The sequence below is a fragment of the Sinocyclocheilus rhinocerous genome, unplaced genomic scaffold (assembly GCF_001515625.1).
Source record: "Sinocyclocheilus rhinocerous isolate Xijiao unplaced genomic scaffold, SAMN03320098_v1.1 scaffold969, whole genome shotgun sequence".
Classification (NCBI taxonomy): domain Eukaryota; kingdom Metazoa; phylum Chordata; class Actinopteri; order Cypriniformes; family Cyprinidae; genus Sinocyclocheilus; species Sinocyclocheilus rhinocerous.
Window position 1 is genome coordinate 110,785 of NW_015664218.1, and position 23,457 is coordinate 134,241.

Below are 23,457 nucleotides of genomic sequence, written 5' to 3' on the forward strand. Positions count from 1 at the left end.
GCCGCTCCTTCGTCGAATCCGCCGGCCGCGCCGTTCTCAAGCCCGCCGACCTCCGCATACTCTAGGCCACCGCTCACTCTAGGCCTCCAGCCTCCTCTCACTCAAGGCCGCGGTGTGTGACGCTGTTTCGTTGTGAAAGCGAAACTACTCTGTTTGGCCTTCCAAAAGAGGACACGACTAGAAATCAGTGGTTAAGTTGTATTTACAACACTGTTCCAGAACAGTTTAACCCAAATATTCAGATGTGTCCAGCGCATTTTATGGAGGACTGTTTCCTGATCCTGGAAGAGTAGACTACAATGCCGGCTGTTCTGACTCACAGACTGTAAGTACGTTTTTTATATTTTTAGACCGATGAGCTTTGTAAAAATCGACACGTTTCAGAAAGGCGGGGCATAGAGGAGAAACAATAATGTACAGTATGTGGAAAATAATGTGTTTTTTGAACCTTAAACCGCATAAACACATTTCATTACACCAAATACACAAAATAATGTTCTTTTTAGCAGCATCATATGACCCCTTTAACCATAGATCTTATTTCAGGCATTTAACCAAAAACCCATTCAAAAAACCATTGAGTTCAGGATGATGGAAATGGAAGTGCTAAAATGCTAACTCGTTACTGGGTTTTGGCCTACAAAAAAATGTCATCCCTGCAGCAATTTATGTAGGTAAATTGAAAAAGCCATGCGTGAACATGGCACCCTCCACTTTTAGGCACAAAGCATACCGTACCTGAATGCAAACACTATGCATTACAGTTTAATCAGTTTTCTCTTTCAATTCAGCTACTGTCAAGTTTATAGCTGATTAATGACATTTGAAGAAAACTCAGTTGGCCCCTTGAGTGCTAAGGTTTAGAGTAACCACACGTTATATGTTCAGTAATAATGTTCTGACCCAATTGTGAAAAAGAAAGTACTCTAAAATTCAGCTAACTGCATTTAATAAAGCTGTATACTAAAATTTTCAGTTGACATTGCAATTAAGTGTCCGAAAACATTACATTTAGTTTGCTCTTAAATATATTAAAGAATTATTTACGTAATAAGTACTCTTTTTAAAATATGGACTTTACAAGGAATCTTAAGGGCTTTTCACTGTCAAAATAGTTAACCCTGGGTCACTCTAAAACCCGGGTAAATGTAATCCTGAGTTATCTTGTTTAGCATTTCACATTGCTCATATTTTACCCACAATCACAATCTGAGATTTCACACATTATGTTCGTAAATCCTAGGTTAATGTTCCTTTTGGCATATTTGCAGTGTCAACAACCATGATTGGATAAATACAGTGCACAACTAGTATAAATAATGGCTTGTTGCGCACTTTTGTATCAGTGAGAAAAAAATAATATTATTTCTCAATGTTTGTCCTGAATATACTTTTTGGACCATAACTGTAAGAATAAAGTTTCCCATATTCAGTTGAGTTTAATTGCCACAAGATTTATTTTAGAATATTTTAACTTCATAATTAATAATATTTTGTTATTAATTAAATAATCTTTTTAGTTAAAAAAATTAAATAAATAAAAAAGTGGAGGAACTGTGGGGTCTTAATCCAGTTTCTGCTTCTCATTAGTGCTAATACCCACATAATCCAGAGCTAATTGTGAATGTGAGGCCTCGAAACACGAAGGACCTGGGGTGAAAACTGTATATTTCACAACACAAGTTTGTGTTCATTCACAATCACAATATTAGATTAATCTGAATTGGAACCTATTGGGGTGCTTTAAGATGCAGACTGTATATTTTCATTTCCTATGTCAGGAACAGAATTTTCTCTCTGCAATAATTTAAACATGATTTGTGTTTGTGAAAGACAGTGCATCAAGTGTATATTCCTAACTGTAATACAACAAATTGACATAAACACATACCACGTATGTAATGTATCCTGCTGAGAATAATTTACATGAGTGCCATATGTGAGTCAGATTCAACCACTTATACAGTAGTGCTTAAACTCAAAGCTCCTAAACCTCACACACTACGTGTCCCATCTAATGAGGAAAATCTGCTTAATTTGTTCTGAAGGATTGGACTTTATGTAACCCAAAACATCAACCCCTCTCCTTGGGATGTCTGGAGTGTAAATATTTAGATTTGGAACAGGAAGTTGTGAGGCCATTGTGACAGCCGTCCCCCTTTTCCATATTCTTAAAGTGCATATGGTTCCAATATGAAAACACTCGTATCAAATCTTTCAAACAGACAGCCTGTGATCGCTGCATCTTGACCCATATTGAGAGACAAAAGTGCATTAGTTTATAAGCTCTCTAATTGTTTAAGAATTGATTTTTTTGAAAATGTGTATTTTAGAGTCAAGATAAATGTTAATAACAAATAATATATAATATTGTTTAATATTTAATTATATAATAATTTTAAATAATATATAACATTAGTTTGCATTTGGAAAATGTCCATGCCAATTTATGATAACTATAATTATGATAACAATTGTTATATTTAAAATGTAATAACTATTACATAAAATATACTATTATATCATATTTGTGAAAAAAGTTAACCCAGAGTCTGTTGCTGTCATGACGCATGTTGTGCATTGATGAAGTCATGTGATTATGTAATAACTGTAACAGCCCTGTTGACATTGCAGCTGAAACATTCCTGAATGATTCAGTACCAAATCGATCAGTTGGAAGCTGAGCAGAATTTATTTTGTTGAGAGATATAAAGCTGGAAACAAAGACATAAAAATAAAATGTAACTATAACTGGAATAAAAATCAATTACAGCTACATATTTTAAAATGACAAAAGCACATGACAAAATTACTAAAACCAAAATTGAAATGAAAACTTACAAATATAAAAATAAAAGCAAATTCAAAATCTTAATAAATTAAAATACTAAAATATCAATTATATGATGATTGGTAGAAATGTATTAATTAAAAACATACCCTTATCTAAAGTCTTATCAAGTATGTTGGGTGTCTGGACATTTAGGTTTCTTCATTTTTTTTCTTTTCTTTCTTTTGAATCTGGGCTGAAATATAACCCTGACATGTTCTTGAAAAGTTTTGGGGAGATTCACCCTTTGAAAATTCTTTCTTTCTCTATGAGCTTCCAATTCAGGCAAAGCACATTACGTGTGATTAGAGGTTTGACACTGTTTCTTAAGCTTTGGCGATCTGTGAAAACAAAGCAACACATTAAGCACTAATGCTCAGCTAGAGGTCGGGGGAACGCGCCGGCCTTTGGCCTGAGGGAAGTTAACAAGCGTCTAGCTCAGCTCAGTATGTGCCGCCCCAGTGCTAGACCTGTAATTACCTCCGAGCTGTTATTAGGTGCTGGGCTAAAATGCCTGACCACGTTAACAGTATCGCTTAAAGAATTATAATAACACAGCACTGTCCAGCTGCAGTTTTTCATCTCCCCCTCTCTCAACCCTCCTTTTGTTTACCGTTGGTGTAATTAGACATCGGTGAGCTCGGGGGATGGAGGTTTAATAACCACAGTGATGAAAGACAGGAAGAGAGATAAACTTCACATGGACGCAGACAGCACTCGCATTCTCTTTCAAGTTATCATGGGAGTGGGGTGAGACAGCTTCCCTGCCTCAGCTCTTTCCAGGATGGATGTTATTCCATGCAGAACACCGTGTCCATTACTCCAGCATGCCGTCACCGCCAGGAATGTCATTGTGTAATTGCTCCAAATAAAAGATTTTTGTAAGAGAGGGTCTGTGAGATTTCATTGCAGTTACCATGTTTTTGTCTTTTGGTTAAGAAACCACATGTGTATCTTGGCATGTGATTTTGACAATTTTTGGCTGTAACTGTCAAATTAAACAGATCATAAAGCTAATATAACTATTTCTATTAATGGTTCTTTAACATCTGTGTTCTTCCACTGATGCGGACCAATGTTCTATATATGATTCAATATGTGATTCCTGTGCTGCGACTCATGACTGTATTACAGTAATGAGAAAATAATTCAGTCCTCTTCCTTTAATTAGTAAATCAAGTGTGTAGTTAGGACTAATTATTGGTTAATTATTTTAGCATTATTTTAGGAAAACTATACTAAAAGTATTATTAATTGACCTGTTATAGAATCAGAATTAAGTAGAATCAAGTCAAAGGTAGAATCATTAAAGAGATAGTTCACCTAAAAATTAAAATTCGGTCATCATTACTCTTGTTCCAAACGTGAATGAGTTTCTTTATTTTGTTAAAAACAAAAGAAGATATTTTGAATAATGTTGTTAACCAATCAGTTGATGGTAGTATTGACTTTCATAGTATTTTTTCTCCATACTTTTGTATTCAGTGGCTGAAATTCTTACAGGTTTGGAACAACCTGAGGGTAAGTTAATGACAGAATTTTCATTTTTGGGTGAACTATCACTTTAAATGACTTCTAATTGTCATTAATACATATGATAAGCAGTCAGCGGTCTTCACTCGAAGGCCAGAGGCCCACAGTACCCACTCACAGCAGTAACAGTGTGGCATTAAATTTTACAGGCAGGAAGAGAAGCGCTTTATGGGGTACCGCAAATCTGGCCTTTACACTCAATGAAACTCCACACTAAATATCTGCTTTACTCCTAAAGAGCCCTTGACTGTAAATAGTGGCAGTAAATAAAGGAAAGGTGGAGGTAAACAAAACTGTGTGTGAGTGAGTGTGTGTGTGTGTGTGTGTGTGTGTGTGTACAGGTTTTTCTACACTGGTGGGGACTTAAACCTGAATACACACCGACTCATGGGGTTCGTGTCACCGTGGGGACCTAAATTGAGGTCATACAGAATGAGTTTTTTTTTTTTGAGATTGTAAAAATGCTGAAAGTTTTCTGTGAGGGGTAGGTTTAGGTGTAGGGAGGTAGAAAATACAGTTTGTACAGTATAAAAACCATTACGCCTATGGAGAGACCCTACAAGGATAGTGAACCAGACGTGTGTGTGTGTGTGTGTGTGTGTGAATGCAATGTGTTTATCCATGCATGTTTTTTTTTCTCTCTCATGTATGTTGAATACACAGATGCATCATATTTAGGTGAATCTCACAGAAACAGTTCCAAGTCAAGAAGTTATATTCTGCATAAAGATGAGGCCTTTTTTAAGGCTATTAAGATTTCCATTATATACAGTATATATATATATATATATAATTATACATCCGGGGGTTTACGTCTGTGTTTGTTTATAATTCTCAGTGATGAATGCAGTCCAGACAAAATAGACACTATGGCATATTAATGTTATTGGTAGTAAGTATTGATCCTAAAAATTGCTTTTTTTAAAGCAAAATATAATATCTTATTTTTGCCTTTAGATTTTTGGAGAGAAATATAACCAAGACATGCTCTTGAGGTTCCAAAAGATTAACCTGTTTAAGAAGTTGGACAACAAACTTTAAAAAGTACAATATTCTTTGTTTATTTTAAAATAGATGGAGTATAGCATGTCACACCACAGGACGTCATATGTATGCTTGTGTGTGAAACTAGTGTGTCAAAATCTGCCATTTTTGGGTTGTAGTTTGGCCTCATTCTCAGGTCCGTGGTTAGGTGTAGAACATTCTTGACTATAAATGTCGCAGTTGGGGGTCTGTAAAAGACAGGTTCACTGCTTGGGATCAGAGAGGAAGGGGACCCCTGGGGGACAGACTAAAAGGCCACTCGGGAGAGCTTGGGGGCCACTCCTGCTGGTGGATTTATCTCAGTAAATATTTACCCTAGTCCTGCCAGACAGAGTGAGAGAAATACAAGAAGGGGTCTTACTTTGGGTGCTAAAAAAGGCCAGAGATTTCACACTATATTCCGAGCTTCAAACCCAGCACCTAATAATAATAGTTTAAAGAGAAATTATTTGAAATAATCTGTAGTCAATATGGATTATATTTAACTCTTTCAACTAAAATTACTGTAAACTACAACAATTATTTGTACAACAGTTCTCACAAGTAGTCAGAACTTAAGTAACATATGAAAACAAAGTAAACATTAGTAACAGTAGTAAAAAAAAAAAAAATATTGTTAATTTTTTTTCCATTAGAATCAGGAACAGAAATGATGACTGCTTTCAAAAAGGTTTTAAACACTGCCCTCGTCTTCCATTGGTTGGATAAACTTTTATCTTCTGTGGTGCGAACATGAACATTTTTACTGGTCAAATAAAATGACAGCTTTAAGACCAAGAAGCTTTTGCCAGCCAGTTTCATCAACAGTGGACTGAACAAACCTTCTCTTAAAGGTGAAAGTGGGAAACACCTTAGCACTGGATGATTGTTAAATACTTAGAATGACCTCAGAGATTTGCCTACACACTCACCATGTGGTTTCAGTTACAGCCTTAATTTCTACTCTACATTACTCATGTTTTAAGGAAAGTTTTTTTTTTTTTACATAAATATAGGTTACCCCATTTCATGACATTTGACTCTTTTGTAAATATGTTTGTGAACTGTCCTAAACATTTTTTTGCAATTATATAAGATAATCAAATCATATTTAAACAGAAAATATGCAATGCAAACTTTGTCAGTTCTAAATATTGAGAACTGCTGCTTTAATTAAATAGTTTATTCGTAAGTATTTCTGTATTATCAAGTATCATTTGACACATTTTGTAAATGTGATTGTGAATGTTATCATTCGTTTGCATCTGTAGAATGTCTAGTTTAATTACAAGCATCTTCCCATGAATATAGCCGAGGTAGTTAGAATGGCGTTAAATCATAAACAAACAAAAAATTACAAGCAGCTGGGTTTGGTTCTTATTCATTTACTGTATTTATTTACCATCAGTGTTGGGCAAGTTACTCTGAAAATGTAATCAAATTACTGATTACTGATTACTCCTTTTAAAAGTAATCACGTTGACAGTGCATGCTACATCCTTTTTACAATCTCTAGATTATAAAACACTGCATTCTGTCAGCAATGTAATGCGGCAGTAACGTATAGAGACTTCGGCTTGTAACTATACTCTAATGACTATTTTGAAAATTATAACGCGTTAAATTACTCCGTTACTAAAAAAGTAATAAAATTACAGTAACGCGTTACAGCCCAACACTGTTTACCATATCATTTTATTCAATGCAACCTATAAGTAAAGATATAGTACAGTGACAACAGAGGAATAGTTCTACTCTGAGGGTTCAATGTGTGTTGTGAGGGTCAGAGGGGCTGTAATGTAAACGGTTGTGTGTCAAGTGCTCATGGAAATACTGTGTGTTATTGTGAGGGGCTGTTTGGGTGGAGCTTCGAAGATCATTTCATCAACAAGTAGGTGTGAATGTTCTGGAAAGATGCCCTGTTGTGATGGTACCACTGGTCTGGATTCTGAATCATTTTAATTCATTGCGCTAGCTGGAAGGCTATCGAATAAAGTATTGCAGTATTCTAGTCTTGAAATGGTAATAGTTTGAACACTGGGGGAAGTTCTGAAATTGAAGAATGCAAATCTGCAAGGCTAGGCAGTCAAAGCAATGTAGTGGGTGAAGTTAAGCTCATCATTAAACTCTACAACCAAGTTCCTGACTGACTTGCATGTTGTTAGTGTTATTCAGCCCAGCTGGACTGTGATGTTTTGTGGAATTGCCAGGCTGGCTGAGTTGCATATATTGTGTATATTGATAAGAAAAAGGGGGCCAGGCATCGAGCCCTGAGGTACGCCTGTCATTAGCTAGTGTGATTTAGACACCTCCCTAGAGTGGTTTCCATCTGATGTCCTACAATGTGTTTACTGCAAATATGAGCCCATTGTGCAAACTTAGGGGAACAAATTTTGTGTGCTGTAAGTGAAATAAAGATTTGTCATGTTGGACATCTGTACATTACTAAATGCACAATAAAAGCATTAAACATTTATTCTGACAGGTGCATGTATCAATTGATTTTCTTAGCTGTATTTTATGACAGGTCTTTATTGTCATGTTGAATCATCATATCCCTATATTTTATCTTACAAGAACAGTAAATTAACTTGCATCTAATGTCATTACAGTAATGAATTACAGTATGGTTTCATTGGGGAGGCTTCAGCAGCTTGTTTAAAAAGAAAACAAACAGTGTAACAGCAAGTATGCTCTTGGAAAAGGCAAAAGTGTGGTGTATATGGGATTGGGGATAAATTTGATCGAATGCTATAGAGGAGGCACCTCTTCTGACTACCCATTTTGCATGGAATGTCTTGCCACTGTTTTGGTCAGCAAGATCTATGGATGGCCAAAGTGCTGCTCTTTGGGACAGGATCTCAGAAAACAGGAAGGGATTACAGCTGGCCTGAGCTGATATCATAGCTTTCTCTCTCCTCTCTCACTCCACCGCACTTAGCAAAAATTAACAAAAAAAAAAACAAAGGCATATGAGAACACCAGTGGAAAGAATGTGTCAGAGTTTGAATTCAGAGCAGGAGTCAGTGCCAGAGATGACCTTCCCCTTCTGAAAACTCAAACCTACCTGCAGCTAACAGGACACAGGGGTGGGGCTGCACAGATAATTGAAATGAACTGTAAATGTTGTCGACAACTACTGGAATAGGGCACATTATGTTGCACAGCAAATTTGGTGTGATGCTGACAGGATTAGCAGGCTCATTTCAAACTTGCATTACAACAACTTTTGAATTATGAAATTTTAAGGCACCCTGTTGGTTAAAGGGGTCATATGATGCTATTTTAAAGATCATTATTTTGTGTATTTGGTGTAACAGAATATGTTGACATGCTTTAATGTTCAAAAAACACATTATTTTTCAAATACTGTACATTATTGTAGGTCCTCTATGCCCCGCCTCTCTCAAACGCCATCTGGGTTGTGCTGTTCTGTTGTAAATAAATCTTAACCAATGATTCCTAATTGCATCTACTTCCAGAAGGCCAAATAAAGTTCTTTTGCTTTCGCACTGAAACACACAGCGTCTCCCTGACATGGCTGCATCAACACTACTGCTGTTCCTGAAACCACGCCTTTTTTCTTTGCGTGCACATTTGGGCAGCATTATGCTAATGTTTCCACATAGTGACGTAGACATGTGGGGGCATGTTAGAACGAGCCGTTTTAGGTAGGCGTGGTTGACTCTTAACTTTTATAAAGAATATCTCTTTGGATTTGAGACTTTAGTCTTTGCAACTTTACAGATCTTCCTTATGCACCAAGAGCTTGTAACACTCCAAAGAGAAAGGAAAACTTGAAACCGCATCATATGACCCCTTTAAAAATGCAACAAATACTTTTCAACTGATTGGCAAGAAATTCCTTGAATATTTACACTCATGTTCCAAATCTGTGTCTTACTTTCTTACATGCAGGGATGAGCACAAATACATCATAAATTACTTTGTTACAAATTACAAATATTTGTTCATCAAATGTATTTAATTTAAAATACAAAATAGTGGTGAGAGAAATTTATTTAATTAAAATACAAGTAATTTGTAATTTGAAAATACAAAAATACAAACAATAATTACAAGCAACCATTTGAAGTGCAAGAGACAGTGCCATTACATTTAGCAATACTGGAGTCAGATACACATATAAGAAAAAGAGAAGTGCTTTCCCCTCCTTGAACAACTTATAAACAACATAATTTAACCCTAACACTAGACAATATATCCAATATACTGATCCATATTTCTTCTAATTTCTTATGTTCACTTAAGACACAACCGACTGTGTTTACTTGAATACCTTCAAGCATGTCTACGCTTTATTTTTTCATGTTTCTTTATCGCTCCTTTATCGTTTCTTTATCAGCATTTCAAAAATTAAGCAGTCCTGCGAAACAGTATTGTCATACCGCCTAATCCTGCTCAAGAGGATGGCTCAAACTATTTAATTGTCAACAGTACAGATTAACTCCTAAAAATGCTGATATGTAGCTGTTGAAGGGCTCTATGTAGAATTCAGAAACCCTTGTTATTAGCGACACCGGTGGCCGTTAAGTGAGCTGTAGTCAGCAACTTATTGCTCATGATCTTGCACACACTCCATAGTAATGCGAGCGATGGCCAATGTGATTCACCGACATCAGGTTCATTAAAATTACTGTTATGATAGTTTCCCTTGAATTTTCCCAGCGAGTCCTTCACATAAAAATTAGTCTACAGGCTGCAATTTTTTAAGTTTCGTTGCATGCTGTTCACACATTGGCAATAAAAAAACGATTAATACTTGAAAATTCTTTCATAAAGCCCCTTTAAATATTTAATTTTGTCCATAGAAACAAGTAGCTAACTTTAGCTAGCTAGCTAACGTCACTTGTCAGCTAGCAAGCATAGTTGTAGAGCACAGCTTTTCCTTCTGTCCTGTAATAACATTCAGTGAGCAATATCTGATATGAAGATGAGTATATATTTTAGTACATAATTAGCCAGTTTGAACTGAGCACCAAAACAGCCTCTTTCATTGTTGTTGATGTTGTTGTTGTTTTTTCCAGTTGGAAGATGGAACCATGATGGAGTAATTAAAGGGATGGTTCACCCAAAAATGGAAATTCTGCCATTAATTACTCACTCTCATGTCGTTTCACACCCGTAAGACCTTCATTCCTTTTCCAAACACAAATGAATATATTTTTTTATGAAATCCGAGAGCTTTCTGTCCCTCCATAGGCAGCAACACAAACTTACACATTCAAAGCCCAGAACGGTAGGAAAGACATTGTCAAAGTAATCCATGTGACTCCAGTGGTTTAACCTCAATTACATTTAGCGACGCAAGTGCTTTGTTTGCCTAAAAAAAACATTATTTATTTATTTATGAAAATATTGATCTGCATTGTGCGTTCATGAGAGCATCACAATGCATTTGTGTTGTGTTTACGCGATAGAATACTCGTCGACACAACGCACATGAGTGAGTGTTCACTAGAGTACCACAACGGATGTGTTTGGATATTTTCGTAAATAAAGTGGTAAATTATGTTTTGTTTTTTGCGCAAACAATGCACTCCCATTGTTCATGAAATTAAATTGCTTGATGTACTTAATGACATGGAGTACTTTAATGATGTCTTTCCTACCGTTCTGGACCTTGAATGTGTAAGCTGCATGGCTGACTGTAGAGGGACAGAAAGCTCTCGGATTCATCAAAAATATCTTCATTTATGTTCAGAAAATGAATGAAGGTCTTACAGGAGTGGAACGGCACGAGGGTGAGTAATTAATGACATAATTTTAATTTTGGGGTGAACTAACCCTTTAAGACTCCGCCTATGGATCCAACAGGATGTCATATGATTCATTTGCATCTAGCCAAAAACTATGATAGGCTATAGCTGGCAGTTCTATTAACACAGGTGAAGAAAGGTATTGTATTATCGGATAATAAAATAACCTACTTGATAATGTATTTTAAGTATTTCAATTCTGTCTCTCAGTGTATTTAATTACAAATTACATTAGATTTTTTTATTTTATTATTTATTTTTGTCCAGCAAAATACAAATTACAAAATACATTAAATACATTTAGTTGAAATACTTCCGATCTCTGCTTACATGGAGCACAAAAGCAAAAGGAAATGTAAGGCTAAAAATACAACCTCAGTCACCTTTTTCTTTTTTTTCATTGTATGGAAAAAAGATGCAATGAAGGTGAAAGGTGAGGCTGTCATTCTGCAATTTGGGTTCTTTTATAAAGAGTACTTCTTATGGAAATAATATACTTTAAATAAATATACTTCAGTGTGATGTTACAGACACTTAACTGCAAGTTAATTTCAATCAAATGAAAATGCATTATAGTTTAAATGTATATTAAATGCAATCAGCTGAACTTAAGAGTGCTTTTTGACCCACTTATGTAGGACTTAGCTACAACTTTAGATGCAACTTGATCCTGTAATGCTGTCTATTGTCTTTGAACAAAGTGTATTGTTGGATGTACTGACCAAGCAATTATGGTAAAATAAAATACTTGTGTGTCATGCATTTAAATATATTTGTAATTACACTTAATATTGTAATGAAGTTGCAATTTTAACAATTAAAATATATCAACTAATATCAAATAGCACATATTACAGTTCAAATTATAATCAAGTGCTTTACGTGTGCTTTAGTATGTTAACACATCAAAATAAGGGTACTTATTTAAAGCACAATAAAAGATTATTAAAACATTATTCAAAAATGTACTTTAAAGCACAACTTCCTAATTGACATTATTACCAAGTACATGTTTTAAATGTGTACTTAAGTGTGTTAAGACACATGAAAGTGTACTCTCTTTAAGTACTCTTAAGTGGCCTTTTATTAAGTAGTTATACTTTTAACATTTAAACACTACAAGTGCACATTCATCAGTACAGTTAAACTTTTTCACAAGGGATCCCTTTGACTACCATGTAGTATGTTATACTGTAATCTAGCACACGTTAATGTCTCTCTTCTCTGTGAATAGCAGATTACAACAGCAGTGATCAGAAGACCGCCTGCAGAAAGCATGAACTGTACGTCAGCTTCAGAGAACTGGGCTGGCAGGTAAAGATGAAGGATATGTGCATGCTCAATATTACAAATCTCAAACTGGAGCAGCCTTCAGTGGAAAACAAACGATTAATTATCCTGAACGAGTGTTGAATCTAGTTTATGATTATTTCTTAATGTGAGCAGCCTTTTTGATTTAAATATGTGTGTTTGTCAGGACTGGATTATTGCACCTGAGGGTTATGCAGCAAACTACTGTGATGGAGAATGCTCATTTCCCCTAAACGCTCATATGAATGCTACTAATCATGCTATAGTACAGACACTGGTGAGTCATGATTAATAAAACAAACACCAGACCTAGGAGAACAAGTATCACCGCAGTGAGTGTAAAAGATATCTTGCTCCACTTTTCAGGTCCATCTAATGAATCCAGAGAACGTTCCGAAGCCATGCTGCGCTCCCACCAAACTGCATGCAATCTCCGTGCTCTACTATGATGACAACTCCAACGTCATTCTGAAAAAATACAAGAACATGGTGGTGCGCACATGCGGCTGCCACTGACACAAGGGACACGTGCCGGCCTGCCCAACTGCTGCACTGCAGAGACAGAGACAAATGTTTGTGAGGACTGACGAAACAAAATAAGGCAGACAAAAAGCAAGCATTATGAACAAATGTGAGAGAATGTCTTGACGGTGGATCCAGGTTTGCTGCTTCTCATCTTTCCACACATGGCCATTTGACGTGACATTTCGGATCCTACAAACTGCCAAGAGGATGTTCATGTGAATCTATAAACAGAAAATGAACTTGATGCCTCAAGTCTAAATCAAAGACACAAAGAAAATGTAAATTGTGAGCTAAAATGCTGTATTTAAAAATGTGTCACTTACCAAATATTTAAAGGGGGTCGCATCACGTTATAATTTCATTTTCTGAGGTTCACTTGTGTTATAAAAAACAGTCAAAACAATTCTTTGTGACTATTTTCCACCCTCACTCTGACCCTTGGAATTAAATGGGATACTTTTTGCTGCTGTGCCTTTAGGACTAGACTTTGTATCTTTCTGATGTTTGACATTTCTAGAAGTTCAGAACAAATCATGTTTTTTGCAACTTTCAGGAACTTCCTCCCTAATATAAATAGACGATTTGAGTTCTGAAAGTTACAGTAGCTCTTTTATTTCAAAAGAAACTTAGATTCCTCATGATATGACCTCTTTAAGATTTTAAACTTATGAATTACTTTGTCCCAAAGCACAGAAATCACAACAGGATATTTTTTTTTACTGCTTTCTGTATTTTTGATGAAGTCACTTAAACCCACAGGACTCTATTTTGGGTCTCAAAAACTCAAATTATTTTAAGTTTCTCAATATTTGCTCTGCACTACCTGTGGTTTGCATCAGTGAGTCAGAGCGAGTGGTTACACACTTCAACAGAACTCAAAGAACGGAACCATTATACTGCCGTTCCAAGGATGGAACTTTTATTTGATGCCGTCTGACACCACAGATCTATAATTTCCCTGCAACACCTGCACCTCGGATGGCTTACATCCAAAACTTCCCTTAAGACACGAGGACCTACAAATAATTTGTTTTTCAGCAACAAAATTTTATTCTTTGCCATCGTCCTCACATGGGCTGTAGATTTTGCACAAGCTCATGTCTATTTACTGTCAAACTTTTAATATGCAGCTGTCCATTTATTTATATTTTTTCCCACTGTGAGCCGCTTAATGGTACAAAACTCTCTCTGGACAGAGTATATATATATATGTGTCTATTTTCATAATTATAGCAATATCTTTTGTTTTTCCCTGGTTTGTAATTTGGGAATCGATAATCGCTTAAATTTTTTAATACGAATACTGAAACCAAATAATTTGGTTACATTTATAGTTTTGGAACATCATTATTCTTCCACTGATGTGAATGGAACGCTTCAGAAAATATGCTAATTTTAACGCTGTTTGCACTCCCATTCATCTCACTGACACAGGACCCCAACAGACCAACAGGATCATGCCAACCAGCCAAACCTTGACTACCTGGTTCACACTGACATGGGTCACATCACTAGTTGGTATTAGGTTGTACTATTGGTTGCCAGTAGGCAATTCTAATCAGCTGTACTCAAATTCCGCCCCAAGAATTGGTTCTGAGGGTCCAATTATTGTCAACTTTTTACAATTCAAATCCTTAATTATATCACATACCTCCCACAAACTGCTGTTTACATGTGTCAACCATTTTTGGATGCTTGTGTGTAAATACTTGTACATTTTACAGTTTATTTATTGTTCCTTTTATGACTCATATACCACAGAGATCATATAACAAGAGTAAAGAAAAAATTAAAAACTGCTATTTTTGGAAAAAGACAATTTATTATGAAATTTGTCACAATGTGCCTTTTTTGTACAAAACCCCCCACGCAGTGAGTGTACCCCTCTCACACAGGACAAAAATACTGCGTTTTTCACTGAGGTCGGCCTTGCCCATGTGCCTCTCATAAAGACTCCACTGAATATATGCGGTTTCTCTGATTGCTTTTCCCTTCCTTCTCTTCCAGATCCAGTAAAATAAAAAAAAATAAACATATCGGTGTGGAAATATTTGAAAGGAAATATGTAAATTACATTTGTTTAAATCAATGAAGCCAGTGGAGAGCATCAGAGAAGACATACAACTCTTATCAGTGTTCTTCAAGAAATGATACCGGGCCACGCTAGTGTCTGAATTTCACCACCACAAAGTGTTTTAAGCAGTTCACTAATAACATTGAAAGTGGTTGACTGCATGTGAAAGCCATCAAGAAAGCATCACGGAGGGGAAAAAAGTTTCTAACAGTCTAAAAAGACAAATCTAATCAAAGGAATAATGACGGGAAAAATAAAAACAAAAAAGCTACATCTGCAGAATAAACAATAAGGAAAAAATACTGTACCATAACTCCTTTAACGTTTCACAACCTCTAATGTACTTCAAAGTAAACCGTATTTCCATAAACTGTCACTATACAGCAAATATGATCGATTTTGCATTTTTACCTTGCTGAGTATTGAGAAATAAAATTGTAAATTTAATTAAATAAAAAAAAAAAAAAGTATTACCGTATATAATGGCATTAGGGATCTGATATGGCTCTGCTCCATTCATATGCCTATAAGAACACCAAGAAGCTTTATAAGACAAATTAACCAAAAGTAGTTAAACAAATGCCATCCTTACTGAAGAAATCTGGTTAAACCAGCCTAATGTGGTTTGCTGGCCATTAAGCTGGTTAAGACTGGCCTGGTTTGATACTTATGGCACACCATCTGAACCTTGGCTGGTTTAAGCATGTCTCCCAGTTTGACTAACAAACTACCTTAGCCTGGTTGATTTTATTTTATTTTTTAATCCTCTGAACAACACAACCTATTCAAAACCTGAAGACCACAACAGAAACATTTGAAACCCCAATAGAAAGACCACGTATGTGGTCAAAGTGCTGTTTGCAAGTGTGTATCATATAGTATTTTATACTGAATGGAGTAAAAGGGAAATCACAGCAGGTACATGTCATTGTTTTCTTAAATGGTACATGGTCTCCCTGAGGTCATATTTTCTTATTGGATAGCAAACTAAGCTGAATTCCCTCAAATATAACTGACATTTGACATTTACGAAATATGCACCTTAAATGATGTAATGATCTTAATGGAAGTGTCATTTTCTTTACATCATACAGCTGTTCTTTTAAGGGAGAAAGGGCAAAATCAAAAGTCTGTGGTTGTAATTGCTAATAATCTCATCAACTGGTCGAGATGAAATCATGTACATTCACATTTTATCAAGTGGAAGAGATGGTCCTCACTTCAGCAGGTGAGGGACAGAAATGAAGAAAAAGCAGTCTGTTTGTCAGTATGGTAAATGTAGGTAGTGTTGCTTTGTGGAGGATGTGTTGTGAGATGGAAGATAAGGGAGGAGTTACAGCTCATCTCTCGCTTGTTTCATTACAAAACTGTGCAAACTCTCTAAGTCCCGCCCACCATTATGCTCCTCCCCCTGTTGCCCTGCCCGGAACATCAGGAGAGTTGGGTATCCACGCACCTATAAAAAACAATGATCAAATATTTACATACATTTTGACTGTGTGTAGTAATTAAACATGAAGCCAAGCCAAAACTGCATCCAGTCTGAGTAGCTACTAGGGCTGGGCGATTTTTTCGATTTTATCGATTAATTCTAATTTAATGTTTTGCCACGATTTTATTTTTTATAAATCGAGGAATCACAGTTTTGAATAGAAATATTACCAAATGTTAGAATTAGACACACTGACAATATGCCAATGTTAACAGTAAAGAGAAAACGATGACCCAACCGCATGTTGCGCACGTGATTAACCACTCACGTGACTCGCTCGGTGAAGGACCATAAGGTGCCATTCACACAGAATGCGCGTTTGTGTTGACAAAGATGCGACGCGGGCAGTGGAATAGGAAAAAATGCAGGAAGATGGGAGATGAACTTCTTTTAACTTGAGCGCCGTGTTTTTATAATGCCGTTTCATGCATGAGACGCTGCAAGAGACACGAGCACAACAGTCAAACGCCTCCATGTCTACATAGAAAAAACAATGGAAAAGCAGGGTAACCGAATAAAAACCTGTAAAGAACTACTACTGTATGTATGATATTTCATGTTTGCATCATGAGGACCGGCTGAAAGCTGCTGTTCAGTGTTTTTACAAATCATTTATTGTTAGTCTACTGGTGTTATACCAGTAGTTACATTTTCAAGTTGACTACTTAAAAATCGTAAAAATCGAGAATCGGTCAAATGTTCTGAAAAAAATCGTGATTTTATTTTTTTTGCCACATCGCCCAGCCCTAGTAGCGAATACATTTCATTTGGAATAAACTTTGTGAAAGGAAAAAAAATATGTTGTTTATAGCATGAATGTAAGTTGTCTAAACAAAATCTGGATGTACTATATCCACTATGTTGGCTTTGCCATGTGACCTTCTGATTTTCGTCGTTTCACTGCCATTCACAACTCAGGGATAGTAATGTGTGAAAAGGATACACACTTCAAAATGTCAATGGAAGTAGTAGGTCACACCATATGTAGAGCGCTCCAAATAATTCAAGTTATGAGGTTCCGTTTATGTTTGTTTGTATATAAATATAAATCTAAGTTATATAAAATTAATAAAAGTAGGCTTCTTGTTGTGTTATCTGTATATGCAGTGTATGCAGTAAAAAAAGGACTCTTAGCTAAAAGCTTTATCAAATGTACTAAAACAAAAATCATTAATGGAAGGATTTGTAACGAGAATCTTTAGACAGAATGGAACTGTAATCTGTATAGAAACATTTGTTACATTTCCCATTCATAGTAGACAGCAAGGCAGCACACTAGTTTTTTGGAACAGGCTAAAGAATGTCCTGATTTAAAAAAAACTCTCTGCCACTAATATGAAGTTATGTTGACCCCATCCCTCAAACATCCACAATCCACAAGACTTAGTTACTCTCCCTGCCACCCATCAGTGGATTTCCAGACTAAATGAGCTGCACTCACAGAGTATCTGTTGCAGAGCGTTCTCTCCACGGTGCAGTCCACTTTAGCAATCTTCACATCAGTCAGACCAGGAAACTCCTTTTTAGATAGATCCTCCCAGGTAGGGGCCAGGTTTTTGCAGTGACCACACCTTAAATACACGAACACATATCGCGTGAGTCGCTGAATGACAGAGGATAAGCTCAGCCAATCAGGGAGTGGCGGGTCTTTTGATTAGCCACTAAGGAAACATTAAGATGATAAGAGGAACAGATAGGGGAGGGGAGTACACTGTGTGTGTGCGTGCACATGGATGTACACACAAACATGCGAGTCTGTCACTGCGCAGGGTTTGGCAATGTAGCTTAAAGGGGTCATTAAATGGAGAATCAAAATGTTTGTGATATTTATTACACATAAGACGTTACTGCTAGTTTCAAAATTAAAAACTAACACCCCAGTTTAAAAATATAAACTATTCTTCTCTACACTTCTAAAATGCCTGGATTTGAAATCCATCGATTTTTTTAAGTACTTTATATATATATATATATATATATATATACTGTATATATATATATACTGAAAAAGTGCACATCAGGTTCAATTTGACGCAGTGTTCAATTTGAAAAAAAAAATGCATTTCATGACCCCTTTAACAAAAATGTCTCAATAGTGTTGAGCTTTGACACTATCTGACGTATCTGAACATTTGAAAACAGCAATTGTGCAGTTTTAAAACTCAAAATGTTTAATAAACTAATGTTTAATAATAAATACATACAAACAAATCTAGTTACTTGAAAAAAATCTAAATGTACCTGTCAAGAAAAACAACAATGTATTTTTGAATAAACTGCATTTTGCAACTGCAACACTTAACACACAACTTAAAGGGGTCATATGATGCGATTTCAATTTTTCCTTTCTCTTTGGAGTGTTACAAGCTCTTGGTGCATAAAGAAGATCTGTAAAGTTGCAAACACTAAAGTCTCAAAACCAAAGAGATATTCTTTATAAAAGTTAAGAGTTAACCACACCTACCTAAAACGGCTCGTTCTAACACACCCCCACTACACAAAATAATGTTCTTTTTAGCAGCATCATATGACCCCTTTAAAGCCAATCAGAATAGAGTACTCAGACAGACTATGGTATAATCAAAAGTACATTCTCTCAAAAAAATAAAAATAAAAATAAAAGTCAAGACATTTTGCTTATCAGGAACTTTAGATATTTAAATGGAAAACAAAAACACTTACCAAGGTTCCATTTTTAAAGTATTTTAAAGTATTCACTCATCCCTATATATAACAGTTAGATCTGGTCCTCTAATTTTACTTCACAAATGACATGATAATTTTTCTGTAACTGCAGTAAATTTGTCACTTTTAACACTACAATTACTAACTAGAAATAAACTAAAATAAAAATAACTTAAAACTAAAGAGTCATATATATATATATATATATTAAACTGAACTGAAAATATAAAAGCAAATTCAGAATAATAAACACTATAATAGTATATATAAATAATACTAAAATGACTGATGATTAGGATTTTTATTACAAAAGACGATCACTGATTTTATAAATGAATTATATGTCATATCAGACAGCCCAACACTTCCATTAGATCATTGATAAAGTACCACTACCAGCCAAAATGTCAAATGAAACCCTACTAACACTTACCACGGGGCATAGAACTTGATGAAGGAGAGTCCTTTGGCAACAGTCTCATCAAAATTGCTCTCAGTCAAGACCAGAACTTTAGACTGAGAGAAAAAAAAAAAGTATTAGTTGCAGCACATTTTGGTTGCATGTAACTTTTATATCATGTTTCTTGTTAACTAATGTGTTATTTACACTAATAGCACAAAATGTGTCACGAGGCAGAACATACTCATAGTACAACCCCTAGAGAATCTGCTGAAGTTTAAATACCTCTCACTGGATGGTTTCCTTAATTACAACACCAGTTCTGAACATTTGTTTAAGAGCAAGGTCTCATCTCAAAGGTATCAGCAACGGTTTACAAGCTTTTAAAATTTTGCTCCAACTAAAAAAAAAATTTAAAAAAACAAGAACTCGGAAACAAAGCTCTTAAGGGACACTCTTTAGCCATGCAACAATTCCAGCCTGCCAAAATCCCTTTATAAAAGACAAGCTTAGACAGGAAAGCCAATTAACAAAGCAAAATAACAGCCCTTAAGTTCCCCGCCCATCCCTTCCACTCCAGCGCACGCACACATGCACATTTGCATCAGCAGGAGGAAATAGCTGCTCTGCCCATAATTACTACCTCAGTTTCAAGATGCAGATTTGTGTCTAAGGGCCCAAGTCTGCAGCTCGCTGTTCAAACATCTGCCCGCACACAAAAACGAATCAAATCTCTATGGTGCCAAGCAGGAAATTGAAAACAAAACCTGTATTGTGCAAAAACTAAAACAGACACACACCTCTTCTTTGTCAGGTTCAGCGCTGGGTGGGATTTCGTGAGCGTGCTCCTCCTCTTCCGCAGGTTCATCTTTAGATTCTGCAGCTTTCATGTGACTATCAACAAACTCTTTAAACGAATCCAGATCACGTTTTCCTCTGTACTGATCAATCTGAAAACATACAGCATGCGCACAGCTACCGTTACTGTTTAGTGTAAACACTATGATAACTAATGGACTTAGGTTAACATTCTTTATTCATGACATATAGTTACAGTCAGTGTTGGGGAAAGTTACTTTTAAAAGTAATGCATTACAATATTGTGTTACTCCCTAAAATAGTAACTAATTACGTTACTTAGTTACTTTTTATGAAAAGTAATGCGTTATATTACTTTTGTGTTACTTTCGCGTTACTTTTTAAATATAAGCAGGGCTTGATTGTTTTTAATATAAGAAGTTCTATTTATAGCAAATATAAAAGCCCTTTCACACCAAAAAGTGTAATGAATAAACCTCAGGCTGAAGCAAAAGTAAATTCACGTCTGTACAGTAGAACGCAGGAGAAGAAACACTCTTCAGCAATAAAAAAAACAAAGCACAATTGCTGGCATTACTTTTTTGAAAAAGTAACTCAGATATTTTCTTGTAAATTAAAAAGTAATGCGTTACTTTACTAGTTACTTGAAAAAAGTAATCTGATTACGTAACTCGCATTACCAGTTACCCCCAACACTGGTTACAGTTTGATTTGATTATATGGGATCATTACAGTTTTACAAGTGAAAAATAGTGCAGGAATTTCCTTCCATGGTTGTGAGGATGTAGGAAGCATAGAAAAAGTAACAGAATATCTGAAAATGAAAAAAAGGGTAACATCTGGGGTAATGTTTTTTTGTTTTTTTATTAAGTTTTATTCAATTTTTTTGTATTAAGTTTTATAAAAAAAGTTATTCAGCAAGGATGCATTAAATTGATCAAAAGGGACAGTAAAGCCTACATGCTCTTTTGATCTTTCGATTCATCAGTTTCCACAAAAAAAAATATTAATCAGTACAACTTGCAATATTGATGATTATAAATGTTTCTTGAGCACCAAATCAGCATATTAGAGTGATTTCTGAAGAATCACATGACACTGAAGAGTGGAGTACTGAAAATTCAGCTTTGCATGACAAGAATAAATTAGATTTTAACATATGGAAATGGAAAATATTAAGTTACTTTAAATTGCAGTTTCACAGCATTGGAGTTTTACTATATTTTTAATCAAATAAATGCAGCCTTGGTGTGCATAAGAGACTTCTTTAGCAAATCTTACCAACCTCAAACTTTTGAACAACAGCATGTATACACATTGATATTTATCTTAAGAAATTATTCCACTCTAGATATTCTTACCTTCCCTCCATCAGTGAAGAAGAGTAGCGTGGGGTAACCACGAACCTGATTATCTGAACACACCTCATAGTGCTGTGTGCAATCAACCTTTAGCAAGCAAAATATATAAATATCAGAAAACAGAAGTCAATTTACAATACAGAAAAAAACAAGAGAGAAACCACAATGGCCTCTCTCACCTTGCCGATCTTGATGGTGTCTGAATGCTCAAAGCTGGTGGCGAGCTGTTCCCATGTTGAAGCCATGGCTTTGCAGTGCCCACACCACGGTGCATAGAACTTCACAAAGTGAGAACCTGTAGAAGACAACTGCAGGGTTACAGCCTCAAAATGCAACAAGAATCCATGTCTCAAGTAGGATAACATGGACTACATAATGGCTTTAATCATAACTGATCAAAATGATCACAGATTACAGAAAATGTGGTGCTGCAGTGCAGACTGCACATTTATGCACGAAGAGAAGGAAATTTACAGTGTCATCTCACGGCTAAACTACTCCACAGTCATGCCACCCACAATGATGTTACAAGAAACATCACAAATTGTGTGAATTATGTGTACACAGTACAGCCCTGAAATGTGGAAATATATTAATTTAGCATGATGTGTACATTAAATGAAGATGTATAAGCAAAACTTTTGGTTATTAGAGTTAAGCAACATCATTAACATGTGCTTCCAACATCTGAAGCTGGGAGACATAAACAATTCTGTAAAAGTCAGAGCATCATTTCCTGCCTCTCCTCCAAACAGGAATCATTTATTTGGCTAATGGACGGAACATGTAACATTTAAAGGGTGTTTGAGAAGAGGGCTGAAACTGTACCAAAGCCAAGACCATAATTCACCTCTGCTGCCAAAGTTATTGTCATAGAGAGAACCTTATGGGAATAACAGAACCCCAATTAAAATCCTGATGAGTGCTCAATGAAAGTGCAGAAAAGCAGGAGCTCTTATCATTTACAGACACACACATACAAAAAAATAATAATAACAACCTACCTACCTACCTACAATTAATGGCAAAAGAAATGTTTAGAAATGTAAACTGATATTTCCTACTGACACACTACAGCAAAATATAGAAATAACTGGCTTAAAACCATTTTTTGTTGGTGAAAATACTAATGGCCTAAGACAAGACTTTTGTGTGTGTGTGTGTGTGTGTGTGTGTGTGTATATGGCCTAAGACAAGACTTTTTTGTGTGTGTGTGTGTGTGTGTGTATATATATATATATATATATATATATATATATATATAAACATTCAATAAGTTCAGATGAATGACACTGTTGTAAAAGCCTGATAAGTCCTGATTTACCCTTTGCATATCTTTATGAAAGAGCCCTTTCAGCATCTAAAAACACACAAACCATATAAGACATCATAATTTAGAATAAACAAACATCTAGAAAAAACTACAGTAAGCATTATTATGCAAGTTAAAGATTTTATCCTAAAACTTAAATCTCAGCAAATAAAGCCTCACTAAGCACGAAATATTAGGCCTATATGTGAATTGTAAGTCCACAAAAGATCAGTGAATTATTATGCATTAAAACAATGAAATAGGATTCTTAATATGGAAGATAATTTTGTAGATGATATAAAAACTTTCTCC

At 35.5% G+C, this 23,457-nt stretch overlaps 2 protein-coding genes across 4 annotated transcripts in view; one reads left to right on the forward strand and one right to left on the reverse strand.

Annotated features, from left to right (window-relative positions):
• LOC107730008 (bone morphogenetic protein 6-like) overlaps window positions 1–13,644 on the forward strand; it is a 55,609-nt gene extending 41,965 nt beyond the window's left edge. For 2 of the 3 annotated variants that reach the window (XM_016540753.1, XM_016540755.1), the window contains 3 exons: window positions 12,401–12,480; window positions 12,644–12,754; window positions 12,844–13,644. In XM_016540753.1, the coding sequence (XP_016396239.1) occupies window positions 12,401–12,480; window positions 12,644–12,754; window positions 12,844–12,993 (341 nt within the window). In that variant the 3' untranslated portion in view covers window positions 12,994–13,644. The remainder of the gene's footprint in view (window positions 1–12,400; window positions 12,481–12,643; window positions 12,755–12,843) is intronic. The other variant, XM_016540754.1, reaches the window with a different exon arrangement.
• A 2,187-nt stretch (window positions 13,645–15,831) lies between these two features.
• LOC107730007 (thioredoxin domain-containing protein 5-like) overlaps window positions 15,832–23,457 on the reverse strand; it is a 15,274-nt gene continuing 7,648 nt past the window's right edge. Inside the window, exons 5-10 of the mRNA XM_016540752.1 lie at window positions 22,013–22,128; window positions 21,834–21,920; window positions 20,454–20,603; window positions 19,687–19,769; window positions 18,010–18,139; window positions 15,832–16,532 (exon numbers count right to left, since the gene is read on the reverse strand). Of these exons, the coding sequence (XP_016396238.1) occupies window positions 16,410–16,532; window positions 18,010–18,139; window positions 19,687–19,769; window positions 20,454–20,603; window positions 21,834–21,920; window positions 22,013–22,128 (689 nt within the window). The 3' untranslated portion in view covers window positions 15,832–16,409. The remainder of the gene's footprint in view (window positions 16,533–18,009; window positions 18,140–19,686; window positions 19,770–20,453; window positions 20,604–21,833; window positions 21,921–22,012; window positions 22,129–23,457) is intronic.